The 18,251-nt window shown below is 38.9% G+C and overlaps 1 protein-coding gene and 1 pseudogene across 2 annotated transcripts; one reads left to right on the top strand and one right to left on the bottom strand.

Moving 5' to 3' along the window:
• Positions 1 to 774: 774 nt before the first annotated feature.
• Positions 775 to 13,893, top strand: LOC113684199 (uncharacterized). Of its 2 annotated transcripts, none has more exons than XM_089187928.1 (17): positions 775 to 1,246; positions 2,126 to 2,246; positions 2,515 to 2,781; positions 3,379 to 3,627; positions 4,157 to 4,378; positions 4,800 to 4,970; positions 5,657 to 5,867; positions 6,473 to 6,530; positions 7,000 to 7,152; positions 7,691 to 7,746; positions 8,188 to 8,325; positions 8,859 to 9,027; positions 9,598 to 9,702; positions 10,856 to 11,074; positions 11,411 to 11,633; positions 12,169 to 12,360; positions 12,781 to 13,893. In XM_089187928.1, the coding sequence occupies exons 2-17, from the start codon at positions 2,186 to 2,188 to the stop codon at positions 13,077 to 13,079; spliced, it is 2,793 nt and encodes a 930-aa protein (XP_089044054.1). In that variant the 5' UTR covers positions 775 to 1,246; positions 2,126 to 2,185; the 3' UTR covers positions 13,080 to 13,893. The 2 variants fall into 2 exon arrangements, with proteins under 2 accessions (XP_089044054.1, XP_089044055.1); XM_089187929.1 differs by having other exon boundaries at positions 1,116 to 1,246; positions 2,131 to 2,246.
• Positions 13,894 to 14,235: 342 nt separating this feature from the next.
• On the bottom strand, positions 14,236 to 15,475 carry LOC113684200 (adenosine receptor A3-like; annotated as a pseudogene).
• Positions 15,476 to 18,251: the final 2,776 nt, after the last annotated feature.

Raw genomic sequence — 18,251 nt, 5'->3', positions numbered from 1 at the left:
AAATTCTCCAGTTTGATTCCACTTGATACTGCAAGGCCTTAAGATCACTCATGTCCTTGTGACACCGTGGGCGTTTATACTCACCTCTTCAAAACACACCTATCCTCTTCATAAGATGGAGTACTCGGTAAACCGATGGAAAGTGCGGTTTATTTCCTATGTAAAGTGGACAATAATCTGTCAGATAAGGAAAGAACGAGCACGAATGGCAGAGAAAGGAGAAGATTGATACGGAGTTGAAATGATAAACTCCTACATTGTATAGTCTCAATGGGGTTGACCGTCGTAAGCGTAAAAATCGACAAATTCTAACCGTTAGTCATTAAAAAATAAACCGTTAAAATTAATTTTTTTAATCCCCATGAAAATTAAGCGTTGGCCGTAAAATAGCCAAAATTTAAATCGTTAGCCGTAAAAGCCATCACCCCAGCAAGGCCCTCATTGAAGGATTGGGGTCCTAGTGTGCATACACTGTCACGGAGCTCTTACACCTGATTGTTAATTCTCCCCTCTAGCTGCTACAGATTTCCTTGTCAACAGTTTCGAGAATTTGGTGTTAGATCAAGACAACACCTGCCTGATAAGTGTGAGTATTTTCATTACCTGTTTGCTGGATAATGCATGGATATCCTGGTGAGAGGTTACATGTCAATCACTTTTAGGAGTTAAGGGTCAAATCGTTTTGTTTTTGTAGCGGTCGAGTGATCAAACGGTGATCCCCGTTGTCCAGCAGGTTGTTATTTGATTTTGTGATTTGATACAAGACGGCCACCTGTACATGTCGACGCAGATTGAATTTTTTGTTTGCGGTGATCATTTTAGTTTTCGAATATGCCAAAGACTAGAATTTAGCGACCAAAATTGCGCAGACGGAAGAAGAACTTCGAATGGCGCCTTTACGATAGGGTGCCTTAGAGGTGATTCGACATTACATGAGCGCAAACGTTATGGTTTTCATTTGAATATTTGATCGTCTACTGACAAACATTTGATTGTGAATCTTACGGTGATTTTTTTTCTTGATAACAAAATTACCTCCCATCGTACCAGTGATCAAAATATTCACCAAAGAGTTTCCCTAAAGATTCATTCTTATCAAATCTTACCGTGAACACTGAGGGGAGAAAGTAGCTGATGGTGTGTCTTCAAGTTTCCTGTTAAACCTTCATAACGCAACAGGTTTCAGAGTGACTATCTTGTGGATTTCCAGCAAGTAATATCACAACCAGTTACCGCAACACATAAGGTAAGTGCTTCAAACCTTCAAATTCTTAAGTAGACTAACTTCGGGTATACGAATTACTTTGAATCCTTTGAATCTTAGATGAATGATAGAGGGCCCGAGTGACATGTGTTAATTACTTTTTTTTTCAACGATGACATCCAGTATTTTCGTTTTTGAGATTTTCCTTTTGAAAATTGCCATAGAAGTACAGACTCTTAAATAATAAAGCGGCAGCATATGCCACTGCAAGTCCAGCAAAGCAAAACACTTCACTGAAATATTGAGTCGTTTTCACGAGCACCTTATAAGCAACGTGTAAGAAATTTTTATTTGCCGCACCACAAGCATGGAACAGAGAAAAACCCAAGTCTCACACGAGATATTGCATCTCAGACCGTCACATTTTGCGCGCCAACGCTCTTCCACTGAGTAACAGACAACGTCGATAATGAGCTATGTTATATTCTAAGTTGATGTGTGACAAGAGCCCTGCATTCTGCTGGGATCAGTGCTAGGATCAGTGCTAGGATCAGTGCTAGGATCAGTGCTAGGATCAGTGCTAGGATCAGTGCTAGGATCAGTGCTAGGATCAGTGCTAGGACCAGTGCTAGGATCAATGCTAGGATCAGCAATGTCGAAGAACACCGTGTGTGTAAATGGAAAAGAAAACTGGTAAATTTTTAGCGCGCTGCTGGAATAAAGAAAGATACTATTCCTTTAGAAACGAGCTCAGTAAAATATGTTAATTCATTCGACGAGCTAGCCTAAACTTTCTATTATTTCTGATCCAAATTGTTATAGTCTCGGCAAAATAACGCATTTATTTTTAACGCTTGTACTGATTGTAAACTAATTGTGGGATGTTTCCTTTTTTTCTCGTTTTGCTATTTTAATCTTAAGTTTAGAGAGTTATAAGAAAAAACTGCCCATTCTACCGAGGCCAACGATTATGAAAACTCGATGAAACCTACCTTGATATTCCTGCTGTTGCAGTCCTGCATACTTCTGGCGGCACAGAACGGTAAACCAACTTAATTTTCAGTTACTACCAATGATTATTACGTGTATCTTGTGATAAACACTCGTTCTAGTTGGCTACATGAGGCGGCGAAGTTGGGCATCAAGTTTCTGTTATGCCCATTGGCTGACTACAGATTACGGATCCTTCAACACTACAGTACAGAATAATTTTTACGCCTCTAATTATCCTTTGTCTGGTAACAGGCCAATAGTTTATTGACATGATACATCAATGGTAGTTCATTAACTTTCCTTTTCCACTGTCCTAGTTTATGATTACCTAGGCTGCTGGAAAGACGACAACTCTCTTCCACAAATAAGATTGAACCTGCCAGAACGACAGTCACACATTTCACTACTGCGTCAGTGTTCTAAAGCTGCTTACTCTCACGGGTTTCCAGTGTTTGGAGTCGTAAACAACTCAGCATGTGTAGGCAGCGTTCATGGAGCACTCACCTACATGCGGTATGGTCCCTCCACTAAATGCCACAATGGCACAGGGGGACTCAGCGCAATGGATGTTTACAGCTTGGATGGTAAGACGAAATCCCTGTGACCTGTGAAATGGTTTGACAGCCTACTTCAGGAAATACGAATGTTGACTATTTAACCCAGTTCATAAGTTGCCTCACGGACATGTTTGGTCGTAGGAAGGAGAGCGCAGTTGAACATGGTTTAATACTATGAAGGATCGATCAGCTTATAAACTTTGCCTCCCTTTGACTTAGTTTGTCCTTTTTCTCCAATAGTTCGGTCACTAAATTCTGTGATTTTTTTAGAGGAAGGGAAACCTAAAAGAGAATATAATGTACCCACACCTACCGCCGTCTATTTTGACATAGGCAAGAACACAAGGAATACGAAGGAAAATGCCGTAACGTAGTTACCGAACAACAATGACTTGAAGAATTGCGCCATGCTTGTTAAAGGAAATTTAAGAAACTTTCTAAACTGTCTTTATTGTTTTTATTGTCTGTGTTGTTGAAGGCCCATTTGTTAGTGAACCATTCGTGAGTTTTTTTCCCATGAAGCTCCGCTCTACATTTTTCCAGATGACTCTGGTTTCATTTCTTAAGATGTGGCCCTCTTACACTGATTGGTGTTCTCTATACTTTAATGCCCTCTTAATAAAGGTACCACCGGAAGCAAGCGTCTCTTTTATGAAGAAGACCAAGAGAAGAGAAATTTCATCAGTGATTTGTATAATTCTGCTTACGGAGATCATGTCTCAAATAATGTGATGGCCGTGTTAAACAATGCCTTGGATCAAAACACGGTCATTCCTGTAAATGCTGCGCGACACCCATTGGTTAAGAATGGTCGAGTAAAGCCACTTATGTTACAGCCTCTATTCAAGGAGATTGACGAAAGTGACTTTAGAGGTAGGAGAGTGTCCCATCAACTTAAATTGGGTCTCGAGTTAAAATTTAAATGTACACTTTTTGAGTTAGCTTTGAACTCTAACGTCGTAGAGTTCTGGACTGTGTGTTCTCCACATTTGTAGACCAATTTGCCTTAAGTAAATTGAGATTTATCAACTGGGTTGATAACGCAAATTGGCCACCAGTTTCTAAAAGTGACGTTTCGAGCGGAAGGGCTAACGCTTGAAACGTTAACCTTACAAACTCGTTACAATGACCAAGTTACAATACGTACTGAGTTGATTAAACTAAACTGTCTCGAAATACCCCAACCAACGCAGCACCGCAATTTCTCTAGAAACTTACCCCCTTTATTCAATCATTCAGAACTCAACTTGCATTGATGTACGCCTCGTAGGCGTTTTGTGTGATTTTGCCGTTGATTTTGTTAGTTTGGTTTCGTTTTTTTTTTTTTGCTGTTTCTTTCTCTTCTTCATTACTTTTTCAGGTGCAATTATGATCAAATAATCCTGTGTTGTCCCATTTTCAGCATACCGACCACCAACTAGTGGCATCAACATTCTGACCAACCCAGGATTTGAACAGCCACTGGTAAATGATCCGATAAAGGGATGGAGCTGCCAAGGCGAGACAGATGATCCTCGTGGAGGTTTCATTGCCCGATACAGTCGGCAGAGACCCAAAGAAGGAAAACACAGCGGTATATGTCTTGCACGTCTCTCTGAATGGGCGGGACCTGGTCAGTATGTAGGTAAGAGCTCCTACACCACAAAAACGTCGTTGTTTAGTTTTGCTACACTTTATTTGAAATTGTGTATTTAAAGCAAAAGGCAAAATATTCGTGAAGTTCTGCACAAGGCAAAGTTGACCAATAAGATAAATAAAATAAAATGAAGATGGCAGATATTTAACGAGCCCTTCAACTAGGTCCGTGGTGACAAACTTCCTAAATTCTTATTTTATTTTGGCGATCAAAGTATGTGATTTAGTGGGGTAAAATTATGTGGAACAGGGCGTAAAGCAACCAGCCATCAAGAGAACTCCCAAAGAGGATTAATATCTTCCTCTGGTTTTATAATTAGTAAAGAGTGCGGATTTTTTTAAAAGGTATTCTCTATTTGTTGAAGTAAACTACCTTGCTACAGATAAAATCCTTTTTATAACTTACTCAGGTAGCAGAGTTTTGCCAGGACGCATCTACAAATTTATGGGATGGACGAAACTTCTGGACCGTGAAAAAACTGGGGATGTTCATAGCCTTGAGTTATGGATACGCTTTAAGAAAAGGGGAGACAAGAAACAGAAGAGCAAGCGTCTTGCTAGGAGGACAAAATATTCCCCAGGTTAGTAGATGTTACACATGAAAGAAACACCATTTTACCAACTTCGGAACTGTCCCACCATTTTCCTCAGTTGACTCTTTCCATCTCTTTCGCAGCTTTAAAGCTGTTGCCAAGTGCAACTTGTGTTGGTTTTGCCCTATCCCAAAACACAGACCTTTAGTCAGGTTATTCACTACCATTACAATTTCCTCAAATGCGACTGGTACATTAGCTTCTTTATTTTTCACTAATCATTCTGTACAGTTGTTATTAGACAGTGTAATCGGAGAGGTGGCTGTAATCGGGCACATATAATCGGACAGTTGAAGCAGCCAACCATACTAATTCCACGCAGCTAAATCCACCAATCACAGAATTGATCACAATAACCATAGTGACAACCACTTATCCTGCTTAAAAAAAAACAAAAAACTGGGACATTTCCAAAATGGAGGAGTTTTTACTTCAGACATTGTTTGTCCTAAATATGTTTGTTTTTACGGAAATCATAGTGGTTATGATTAATTGGTAACAGGACTTCTTGTCATCCAATTCTGTCTGTAGTCATACTCTTAATTGACAAATCGGACTTCTGCTTGGCGGTCATGCGATTTTGTTAATCACTCGTCTGATTACAGACCGAATTGGACTTCACTCGGTCTTACTACCATTATTTATTACCGTAAATATGTTTCACTTTTTCCTAGATTATGGCTGGGTCCTTTGGCATACTGCATTTGAAATTCCAGCGGCTAAGGCAGGCTTCCAGTACATGTTCATTTACTTCAAGGGTCCCAAACCTACGGTTGACATCTTGTTGGACGATTTGTATCTCGGTGAAATTCTTCAAAGGCCTGACTGGAAAGAACATAGCGATGCTCTCATTGATAAATACAGAAAAAGAAACGCGAGATTAAGGTCCGTGGAAGCAGGCATTTATTACAGTTCTTTAAATGCTGTTGGGAAGCGTAGTGTTCTAATTGTCAGTACGTCGAGAGGCCCGGGTTCGAGACTTAGCCGAGACATGACACTTTAATCTCACAGTGCCTCTGTTATAGGCACACTAAATTTGGAACCTCGATCTGTTGTGTGTCCCGCATCTTCATGATGAAAGCGATTAAAACCCATTTGCTTCTCCAATCTTCTTTTCTATGGGAAGTCAGAAAGTTCAAAGACTGAGGTAGAACACTAAAGAGCCTTTCTTGTTGAAATTTTATCAGAGAAAAGCAACTCGAGTCCCTTCTTTAAAAATGCACAAAATCACCTTAGCAATACAAACAGCTCTCATTCTTGAAAAATGATAGTTGCTAACAAGGAGTAACCCTAAGCTTTATATTCATGTAAGCAAACAATTTTTTTTGCGATTTTTACGATTTTTTATTTTCTTTACCTTGGAATGACAAATTTTTTTGCCTTTCATTTTTAGTGGAAGTACGCATTTTATTGAAGAATTTCTTCACACCTTATTTGTAGATTATTGGCAATTGCAAACGAGTTTTGTTTCCGTTTTTCTTTTTCATTAGAGTGAATATCCAAGGCACACGATACTCTGCGGACTTTCTTCAAAATCTGAAAATGACAGTGAGTAGCACATTTTTTTTTGTCCCATGCAATCAAAGATCAAAAAAAATAAAAGTCATAGGCATGAATCCAAAGGTCTCAAGTCCCATATCTCACGGAGACTCAGCTTTCTTTTCAGTTATCCACGCTCGTGACATGACGAAAAAGCGTCTCTCCCTATTTCTTTACCAAACACAAAATTTACCACTTTTTTTTTCTCTATACATTTGACATTCCCTGTGCTAACAGTGTACAGGACTCTTGTCACATATGGGTTCAATAACGGCCTTTCTTTCCATAGACTTCTTTGAAGCTCATTAGTAGAATGTCGAAGCGCGGAGGTCTGAAGCTCAGAATTATTCCTTCAACACGCACTCTTGACAAGTCGAAGAAATTGTCTTTCTTTAGGAATTAGCTGGTTCTAATCTAAAATGCTTCATCAGTTAAATCATTAAATAAAACTTATAACACCTCGTTTCTTAATCCCTAGGTAAGACAAAAATCTCACCTCTTTGCATTCGGCGCGGCCGTTAACAGCAAGTACCTTTTACATAAACCAAAATATCGTGATTTTTATCTAAAAAACTTCCAGTGGGCAGTATTGGAGAGTTCTCTGAAATGGAGCTATGTCGAACCTAGTCCGGTGAGTAACCACAACATAGAAACTTGTAAACTTTAACAGTTCTAGCATACACTGCAATTGATAAATGTTTGCAGATTAAATGGTGGTGTTCAGTCAATCTAGCCATTTCAAACGTTCTTCAACTAACTACATACGAATGCGTTCCTATGCACTATAAATGAAGGATTTTCTCAACTCATAAAAATGATCTGTCACTGATAACTTAAAATTACCCATAAAAAACCTCTTAATGTTGGTACGACTTAAAGTTGAAAGCTTTAGAACCCAGTAGTGTTGGAGTAAAGGCAAACGGGAAGCTCAGAAAGTGGAAATTTTCTTTTTGCTATAAGCCATCCAAGGAGTACCTAGAAGAAATTGCGGTGCTGCGTTGGTTAGGGTATTTCGAGACAGTTTAGTTTTATCAACTGAGTACGTATTGTAATACGTTATTATCAAGTTTTTTTCTTAACTTATCTATGTGTGATTTGGGGAAAGTTCATTTTAATTAACTGACGCATCATTTGCGTTTTGAACTTATTATAGGTACGTTTCACTTCAGGGCTCTTTCAACTACAAAATTTCGGACGAGGCTGTAGATTTCCTACAAACACACAAGTAAGAGATTAACTGAAAAAAAATTTATTCTTCTTTCTCTATTTTTGCGAATTATTCTCTATTTTAGTAACTTAAACTTAAATGCGGGACTGCACCCTTGGTGCAATCTGAAGATTAACTGAGGTCGCCACAAAATTGTGGTGAAATATTTTATTAACAACGTGCATTTTGGTCTTGATGATTGACGCGAAAACCGAGCACTTGAAGTTTTTCCTTAATTGGCTATGCACACATCCCTTCAAGCCGAGTATGATGAGCAAGACAAATGTTATGGGTGCAGTTACCTGTAAACCAGTTTATTGCGAGCAAAGCCGCACATTGTTGTTTAACTTGAGTTGTAACTAGAGGAGCGAACGATCAACTCTCCGTTCTCTGTGTCAAGGGAATGTTATTTAGAATTTATCATTTCCTTAATAATTTGCCTCCTTAACCAATTTTCAGCAAACTGATTCGTGGCCATTGTGTCTTCTGGGCAGTTGATACACAAGTTCCGTTTTGGGTGAAGAACTTATCAAATACCCGACTGAGGGAAATACTGCATGAAAGATTGAATAATCTCCTTGAGAGATATAGAGGCCGGTGAGTGTATGAAGACAGAACTTGGATCTTGTGGTTGCTGTTGCTGCTATCATAGTCGATGTCCTTTTTTGTTGTTGCTGAGATCGTCGTGAAAAATGTTGTTGTTGCTGTTACTGTCGCAATCTTTTGCTATTAATGGTAAATGTGATGTAAGTATCATTCGGGTTGCACTCGCTAATTAGAATGTTCCGTGGGAAAGAAAAGAAACAGGAGCCAGCAGTACCATTTACTCACCTTCGCGAATGCCAGGATCCCTTTCGAAGAAAGGAAATGTGATATTGATCCGTTTGAGCTACCTGCAACGCGAAAAATGTAACGGAAAAATTGTATTTTCAGTTTTGCGTAAACTACTCAAAAGGTCGTAGTTTTTTCGGATTGTTTCGAAGTAGAAAATGCCATCCTAACAGTTTGTCGACCGAAATAATTAAATTCTACGAATAAATTTAGGAATAAAAGTTGTGCGACATAAACCAGAGACGTATGTTCTATATTTATGTCTAACATTTGCCGTTTTTCATCAATATCTTTTTTAGTTTTATGCAGTGGGATGTCAATAACGAAATGCTGCACGGATCATTTTTTGCGGATCGTGAAGGTGTCACCATTCGTGATTGGATGTACCAAGCAGCAGCCCAGGCAGACCCGGATGTTGATTTATTTCTCAATGATTTTGATGTGGTAGAAAATGGACAACTAACTCAGGTGAATAGGACTTATATAGGTTGAAACAAAAGTAAGTGTACATAATTATGTTACATGTACATCTTAAAAATAAAATTTTTTATCGCCAGTCACTGTTTCAATTTTCCTTTTCCAACAGTGTAAGTACTCTCGCCGCGCCTCGAGCAACTCTTACGCTTTTCTCGTGCTCTCCAAACTTCCCGCGAGCATCCATAACTCGATCTACGCACCGCAAGCATGAACCAATTTTATACTCAATATATACCCTTTTATACTCAATAATGCTTTGAAAAGATTCATGTCTGTAATAGCATCTAATTTTACAAGTCGTAATAGGTGTGTACCCAACTGTTTCGATCCCTTACGGCCTTGGAGCAAGTGAGGGGTGGAAGTATGTTTTCTTTAATAATCTTCTCAGTGAATTAGCCCAGCAACAAGGATTAGGAATAAAGTAACCTTAGTTTAAGAGAAATGTGTCTCAGTTGGATAAAATAAAGCGGATACAATGGAATGAGTTGAGAGCCTTTACTCAGTTCATGATGGATGGTAGAGATGTATAAGCATAAAAAACTTCTCTTATCATGATTTCAGGCTTTCTTGGAGGAGGCAAAGGGTTTGCTATTACGTGGAATTCCGCTGGACGGAATTGGAGTTCAGGGCCATTTTACTGGTCACGTGAATCCCACGCTACTCCAGGTGAGCGTACTGCCAGGCGATAAATTTGTCATACAAAGACAACAAAATCCATGTCTTTAGCTCAAGAAGACTCAAGATATAGAGAATACATGGGCGCGCGTAGATATGGAATTTCTCTTCGAGAGTTTAACTCGAAAGCTCACGAGTGAGCGCAGCGAACCAGTGAGGTGTCGAGTTGAACACGAGGAGAGAAATTCAATATCTACAAGCAACCATGTATTATTTTGTTTATCATATAAACACAATAGCCCTTTGCTGGGAAGAAAAGCCGACTTCATTAATAAATGAACAAAAGTGAATCGACAATCCTCGAATAACAATCGCAGAGTGCGTTGGCGCTGACTCTTAAGATGGAAAAATGCGCTGAGTCATGAATACGAAAACAACAATGGTTGTAATTTTCAAGTTACAAAATTGTCATTTATTGACTTTGTCCTTACCGACAGAAGAAGTCTTTCGGGTAAACGGCCAAAATCGGCCGGTGGCAAATCTTCCAGTTGTCAATTTTCATTCTCAGCCGAGAGAAATGCTAACACCAAAGCCACCGAATACGCAACTTTCGGTTTTCCTTTTAGTATATTAGTTTTCTTCCCCTTACAGGAAAGTTTGAACCTCATTGTCTGTCAGCGATACGGATTTCTTTAGTGTTTTAGCCGCAATAATTCGAGAAAGCTGCGACAACCAACTTGTATTGAGAATCGTGAAGGCTTTGCCGTTCATTCATCAACCTGACCGAGTGGCGTCAAAGGCGAGTGACGTGTAAGCAGCTGATTGGCTATATCAACACACGTAAAAAAATAAGATATTTTCTCACGAGTGTTGTTACGACTTTTCTCAGGGCCGGAAATCCTTGTATAACACCGCAGTTTATGTGATAAATAGTTGTATTAGACTAAAGCAGCTTGCAAGGTTCTTAGGCATGTAAAATAGATAGATTGCATTTAATGATAAATTAAAAGATAATGCTCGCTAAGCCTGGGTAAGAACTATGTCGTACGGGGGGTTTTGGCATCTTGACCTCTACATTTCACATGCATGGTTCAGGCTTCAGCCAAGCAGTGCAGTATTTTTGCTCAATTTTGTTAAAAAAGCGCTCTCCGGATTTTCTTCTTTTCGAAGATTTTTAGAGTTCTTCGTCATTCTTGTGTTTTAGTATCGCCTTAACATGCTAGGTGAAGCCAGGATTCCAATATGGTTGACAGAAGTCGATGTTCTTGAAAAGGACCCTATGAAAAGGGCAGATAGCCTGGAAACCGTCATGCGCACTGCATTTAGTACTCCTGGCGTTCAAGGTTTGATTCTGTGGAGTTTCTGGGGCTATAGTTCATGGAGGGGACCGTATACTTCACTTGTTGATGGAAACGACTGGAAGGTTTGAGTCACTGTTGATTCCCCATACTAAATTTTTTTCATAAATGTATAAATGTAGATCTATAGGCATCTAGAACAGAGAGTTTACGACAAAATATGTCGCAGGTGAATATGTATTTAGTATTTTAGATTAAATATTCTTATTGGTTAAATGAAAAGAAGTATCCAGAAGGCAAGTGATTTGCAATGGTCTGGTTTACCCGAGGTAAAGCCGAGTTTATCTCGAGAAATTGCTGTCTCAAATCCCGACAAAACACAGTCACGATCAGAGCCCTACTGTTAGACAGAGTTGGCGTTTTTATCGTAGCAACTCAATATCAACTCTTTAAACAAACAGATTAATGCCGCTGGTTTGCGTTACCGCAGTCTCCTGAAAAAGTGGACTACCCATGCCACATTATCAGCGACATCTATTGACCAATCAGATGCCTACTTTGTCTTTCGTGGTTTCCTTGGAGATTATGAAGTATTTCTGCATCTTCCCAATGGACAGAATGTCACTCACACTTTTAGTCTGGATCCAGGAAATGATCAACTCGATATCACTGTCCCTTTGCCAGGTGTGTTACTATCAGTCACTGAACTATAAGGTGCATATATGTTTCTATCTTGGTAAAAGTGGCTTCTCATTATGACAGTTGAGTAATTCAAGTGTGATGGTGTACTATGGCACCTGCTATGGTACGTGGTGCAAGAAGGGAGATCTATTGTATTTTCCTGTTAATTCGACATAGATTTTTTTTAACCTTCTTCTCCATCCTCACACCTCTACCCCGACTAGAAATTTCAATTCCACAACAATTTCTTTTAATTAAACGGTTTTTGATAACTCATGGTGTGTTTTGTCCCTCGCAGCGCTAGTTACACTAGGAACTGTAAATTACAGATGAAGAAGTTTAAGAAAGGTTTTTTTCACTTACAATCGAATTCGGGATATGATGCTACGGGCAATTGATAACAGAAGATGGGACAACACACGCCTTGACGTCATATAAAATGAAAACGTAAAAAAGCAATTGACAGAATGAACGTTAGAACGTATGTAATAATCATAATAAAAACAAACAGAAGAACTTTTGCCATCTATTTCTGTAGGTTCTACCCCAGTGAAGAGTAGTTCACAGGCTACGTCGACGTTTCCAACGGGGGCCCATTTTATACCAAACATACCTCAGTTCACCTTCAACCAGGTCCAATCAAACTTTAAAGATCTCAGTGATGAAGACGACCAGGACACCGACGATGAATTTCCGGAATCCAAAGGGATTGCTCAATCAAGCTTGATGGGTAAATAATCAGTTCGTGATAGGGGGAAAACGTTTTTCTCCTTCTTCTCCTACTTCTGTCTTTTTTCCTTGCGCCTTCTGTCTTCAATCAAACGGGGAACCAAGGATCACATGAATGTACCGTCATCTCTGTCGACGAAAATTAATAATTTTGCATGTGTAATTGGAAATCGCAGTCATCCCTCTCATGTATTCGGTCCTTAGATGAGACGTTACTGTAAACATCCTCCCCCACCTTCCCCAAACTCTTTTAAAAATCCCTGCTCCGTACTCCCGGAATAATTATTGCAACATTGTCACTAACAAAGATTTGTGAACAAAGACGGCAGGCGTGGTGTACATTGTCGCAGAATTCGTAAAAGTTGTTAAAAAAGTGTTCTCGTATTTCTGTTAGAATTTCGAAGTCTCTTTTTTTCCTCAGATACCTTTAGATCCTCAAGCGGAGCATATATAGGTTGTTTTCACAACTCTGACCCTCTACAGCAACTGAAGCACAGATATGAGGGACACCCAGCCATGGTTCCAGACATCTGTGTGCAGCACTGTGGTTCTAACGGCTTCACTTTTGCTGGCTTATTAATGGCGTCTGAGTGCCTCTGTGGACTTTATTTCAAAGGTGAATCGAAGGTCAGAAACGAGGAGTGTATGTTACCGTGTCAAGGAGATCGCGAACGAAGCTGCGGCGGACAGAAATTTATTGCAATTTATTCAACGAATTAGGAGCAGAGTGCATTTTTGGTAAACCACTTACTGAAGAGAAGTAAGAGCCGCAGAGGAGTCAGCCAAACCATGTATTTTTCTGTTTAGATAATCGGAGATGCCATTTTCCATTTATCTGGGAGTATTTTCAACAAGTGAAAACAAGGAAAAGCGTTGAGACTTTTTTTCACATTTGTCTTGAGAGTAGAGAATGTTACCGCCTCTTTTGAAATGTACATTTTTCACTCATAAACTTACTGTTTTCTAAATTCTTCCAGTTGAAATTAGATGACTCTCGAAACTAAAAATGATGACAACCGCACGGTTTTGCGTGTGGTTATCAACTTTGATCTTGGATTAATGAATAAGTTTATTAAAAGATCCTTGAATTTTATATCGGAACTCCATCCATACATCTCGTCTGGAAAAATACCCCCGATCAGAGCGCGCTAATTGTTGCCGGTGTAATTTGAAAACGAAAGTTCACTCTTTGCAGATACTTGGATCTGATTTGGGATTTCTAGCCTTCCAAAAGGATTGCATTTATTTTGCAGTATCGTATACGTTATTGATCTCTCAAAACGCGCGCGCGATGTGCGGTTATCCATGATGGAGTGCGAAAAGTGTATGACTGACCCAATTCAAGAGACAGGCTCACTTCACCAGTAGCCAACAAAAGCAGTTCGATCAAGTTTAATTTTATCACTATTACAGGAAGGTTTAACTGGCCCCTTTTACATAATCAGAGAAAGACCTATGCGTTTGACTTGTAATTCTTTATTGAATTCGTTTTGCAAAGCAATAACCTAATAAAGGTGGTAAGTTTCTCAACAAACTGTGGTGGTGCGTCGATTGGGTGTATAATAAGATAACTTGGTTTCATCAACTGAGCTCATGATGTAAAATAGCCACCGTAAAGAGTTTCTAACGTTGACGAGCGTTAGCCCCATGCTGATATATTTCTAATAAATAAGCTCATCGACAAGATAATAATTCCATTCTCAACATGTGCCTTCTAAGGGATTAAGACCGAACATGCAAAATGCACCGTGAATTCAGATTTTTCTTAGTTGTAATACTATGCGACAGCTCGCGTAAAATTGAACGTGATATGACCAATCACTTCTATTAGCGTCCTGCAACTAATTTTCAGCCTTTCACTTTCCTGATAGATTTCTAAGGTTTTCTGAAACTCTTTATGGTGACCAATTTACGCTATCAATTCAGTTGATAATACTAAATTACCCTCACAGCAGACGGTTCAATTATACAATATCTGTAGTGGCTGGTATAAAATATGGGTGGAATCACTGGAGACCTTTAGGTTTCTTCACTGGATAAACAGCAGAACCGCCTAATCTTCTCCTTCACGTCTTTTTTTATTTCCCTCATCCTCCAACAATATAAGAATGGATTAATAGTCGAGTTCGACAGCAGCAGAGAAGTGGATAAAGTCAAGGCTAAACTAAGCGATGGCGTATTCAGTCCAGTGATAGCTTTAGAAGCTCCGACTAGACCATACGGAAGATAACAAGCCAGAAAGGTCATTTGAACCCACACTGCTGTGGACGCTGTCTCTTTGTACCGCGCTTTGCTTTGTTGAATTCCTTCTCCATTCGGTTGACCTTGGTGACCTTGTCTTTGTGCTGGAGATAAACGAAGGCGAAGTGCATGGTAAATTTTGATGTAGCAAAAGGTTGAAATGATTATGCATGATAACAACACTGCAAACGCGATGCCAAGAGCAATACGAACACTGTGAAAGACCACCGTGGCAAGGAGAGCGATTGAAACCCAAAACAGGCAACAAGGGCTCTTACTCGCTTCACAGTTACAACTTGTCTGTACCCTAGCCCTAGTGAAAGAGCAAAAAGTCTGTCTACACTTATTGCAGTAATTGTCAACAAGGATAAACCAGCAAACACGAAACCCGTGACAAGATAGATGATGGATAAGTAGTGGCACGTCTTCGAATGGTCTAATGACAGATAACGTCCAAAGCGCAAAGGATGCACGATGAGGCCCACTCCCAAATCTGTGAAGGCAAGGCAACCAAACAAAAGTTTTGACGGCGGATGAAGGGAAGACACCTTCTGTAGAGAAAAAATGATCACAACATTCCCTAGAAAAGCAATTATGGAAAGAGGGAGACCTGTAGCTAAAATAAATGTCTTTTCGGAAGTTCCAACCACTGAGGTGCATAAAAAATAATGGTCTGTAGTCGTATAGTTTCCATCCTCAGTTAAATTCGCCATCATTTCATCCACGCTTTTCCTCATTCGCTATTCATGTTATGGTGGCATATTTTGTGTTTGATTTGCAGCAGTTTCTTTCTATCGTCTCAAAATCAATACAATATACCTCTCTTCTGAAATAAAGGAAGCAATATTTTGATCCACTGAATCACATCATATAAATTGTCTGCATGATACGATGGGAATGTATTCACCTCCAGATATGGAACTTTTTTCGCTCCCATCGGTTGCAAGCTGTTGCGGTTCGAATTCGTGTTTCATGTAAACTTCATGACGTGTTTACTTACGTCATACTAAATATATGAAGTATAAAGTATACATCAATATGATATTCATGAAAAACCACTGAGTTGATTTAATGCATTGTTGCCTAAGTCGGGCAATTTCTGCAAGTTCTGAAAACACAAGTATTATCAATTCGTAATTTTACCCGGCCCCATATAGTTAATTTTTTATAATGTAAAGTGTAAAATTTTTTTTTATTAAGACATTCCAAAACACACGCTGTTGCACAATTTCGTAGGAACCCATTTCAATGTTCAGTTTCGTGTCAATTAAGTTAAAAAAACACTCGAATCAGCCGCATGAAATTTTATTTTCGTACAACAGTGCAAGGCAATTAATAAAACAATCCCTACTAAGAAACGTTCGCCATCAGAGAATTATATCAATTTTAGGCAAGTTAAGTCCTTTTTAATGCTTTCTGTTCAAAATGGATTCTACGTTGCAATATTTTGTTGCATAAAATAAGAAAATGTATTAATTATCCAGAAACAATTCGCTCTAGAGAGAGAAAAAAGTGTATTTTTTCCTTATTATGTAAATATACGTTTCCTTGTGTCCGTCACTTGTTGACATTTCTGTCACATTATTTTACTTTTTATCAACGTTTCCGGCTCGTAAAAACGGTGCTTTTAGGTCAATATTCTGCCATCGTTTTGAGTTACATGTTGTGCTAGTTTTTATCAAAGTCTTCCGTCACGTACAAGAAAATTTGTGTTGGCCATTTTAATCCTTAAAAAGATAGTACTTTGGTCTTCCCAGTAAAAGATAGTAGCGTAAATTTTCTGATGTAGATCACTGAACAACTTAAAAAAAAAAAAGATTGGGGACAGCAGGTTCGGCTGGCTTATTTATGGTGACTACCACAGCTTATAACTGAGGTGTGACTGAAGCGAATGATCCTTTACTGAAAAATACTAAGAAAAAGGCAAAGTTCCGGTAATAAACATCACATCAATACACATCAACTAAAAAGGACTTCAGCCGTAATGACGGAGGAATAATGCCGAAAATTAATTATATAAACGCTGGATGCTGGGTCATTAGTTGAAGTTTGCCCCTCGATCTCATTTTTTTTTCAAAGGCTTTCATAGGGTAGTTCGTTAATGGAATGGATCCAGTACTGAAAAATTCATTTAAAAAGTTTCCTTTTACTCCACAAAAAACTATACGTGTTCAAGTACCTGAAAGATTATTTTTCCAAACTCAGTGCCAGTTTTGTACCCTGCTATAGTACAATCAAAATAAACTACACTTTGCATGTCTTTAATCATTCGAAATCAGCTCAGAGAGCCGTAAACATTAGCTGATGCGGATTACTTTATTCTGCTGATGTAAACAAATCAGTAACTACGTTTGTGGCAATTTTCAATCTTTTTTTTCTTCCGGTCGCGTTCATTTTGCGACGCTAAAATGTGTACTTCACATAACTATCCGCAGAAGAAAGCGATTGATAACGCAAGTAGGTTGGGGCTCTACTAGAATGTATTGATTGCAGTGCCCTGAAACTAGGCAGCAGCCGCTGGACACTTCTATAACATGTAGGAACAATTAAGTAAACAACCGACAGTTTACTGGTTTGTCCGTCATTTATCACATTTGTAAAATTAGGAAATGGTATATCAATGTCTTTGGAGAATGAAATCACCGACGAGTCGTACTATCAGTTTCTTTCTGATAAAGCGATCTTCTTCGATTAGATATTTGACGTTTTAGAAACTTATCTTGAGTTGTAATTGTAACGTAACTGGTATATATGGCGAAAGTAACGTGTACCCGTGAAAACTGAGGGTGTGAATTCACATGTATATATCTCCTTTGTAGGTCGTCTAAATCTGACGCGCATTGGATACATGAAAAGTTGTCTTGATCGTAAAAGCGGTTTTAAACCGGTGTCCCGTTCGTCTCAGATCTTGTCCGTTCTAGTAACCAGTATTCCGTTCTTTTATCACTTTGACTTACGAGAAATTTTTTTAAGGTTTCCTTATTTACTTATATCAGTATTCTGTCAGATACCTTAAAGGATTAGAAACGAGAAAAGGGTCCATTTTGCCTTCGTGTTTGTCGCTTAGGGGTGCAACAGAATGAAGAGCAATTGGATTGTACATCATTACTTGGGCAAAACCATATTTTGACCAAAGGGGGTAAGTTTCCAAAGCAACTATGTGCTGCGTCGGCGCGAGAGTATAACGAGGTAATTTATCATTAAATAAATGTAAAAATATGAAAATCACATATGTGAACTGCGGATAAAGAAGTGAATACGAAAGCGATCTTCGCAGTAATGAACACTACTTAAGCAGCAGTGAACATAAGGCCTGAAAAAAAAATTCTCTATTTTCACTACTGCTCAAGTAGTGTTCATAACTGCGAAGATCGCTTTCATACTCACTGAGATGGTATTATGGACTGAGTTAATGACGTAAATTAGCCACCGTGAGGAGTTTCAAAGCTGAGCTTTCGAGCGATAGCCCTTCGTTAGTTTCGCTCTGACGAATAGTTATCACTCACAACTTCAGCTTAGAAACTCTGTACGGTGGCCAATTAACGTCATCAACTCGGTTGATAATACCGAATCACCGTATTTTGATAAATTCTTTCCGAACCTTCGAAATCGTTAAAATAACCAGCAGATAACAGTGAAAAGGGCGATTGT

Source organism: Pocillopora damicornis, chromosome 11 (assembly GCF_964200805.1).
Source record: "Pocillopora damicornis chromosome 11, jaPocDami1.2, whole genome shotgun sequence".
In the NCBI taxonomy this organism is placed as follows: domain Eukaryota; kingdom Metazoa; phylum Cnidaria; class Anthozoa; order Scleractinia; family Pocilloporidae; genus Pocillopora; species Pocillopora damicornis.
Note: the sequence above shows the minus strand (reverse complement) of the source record. Positions and strands in the feature narration are given on the sequence as shown.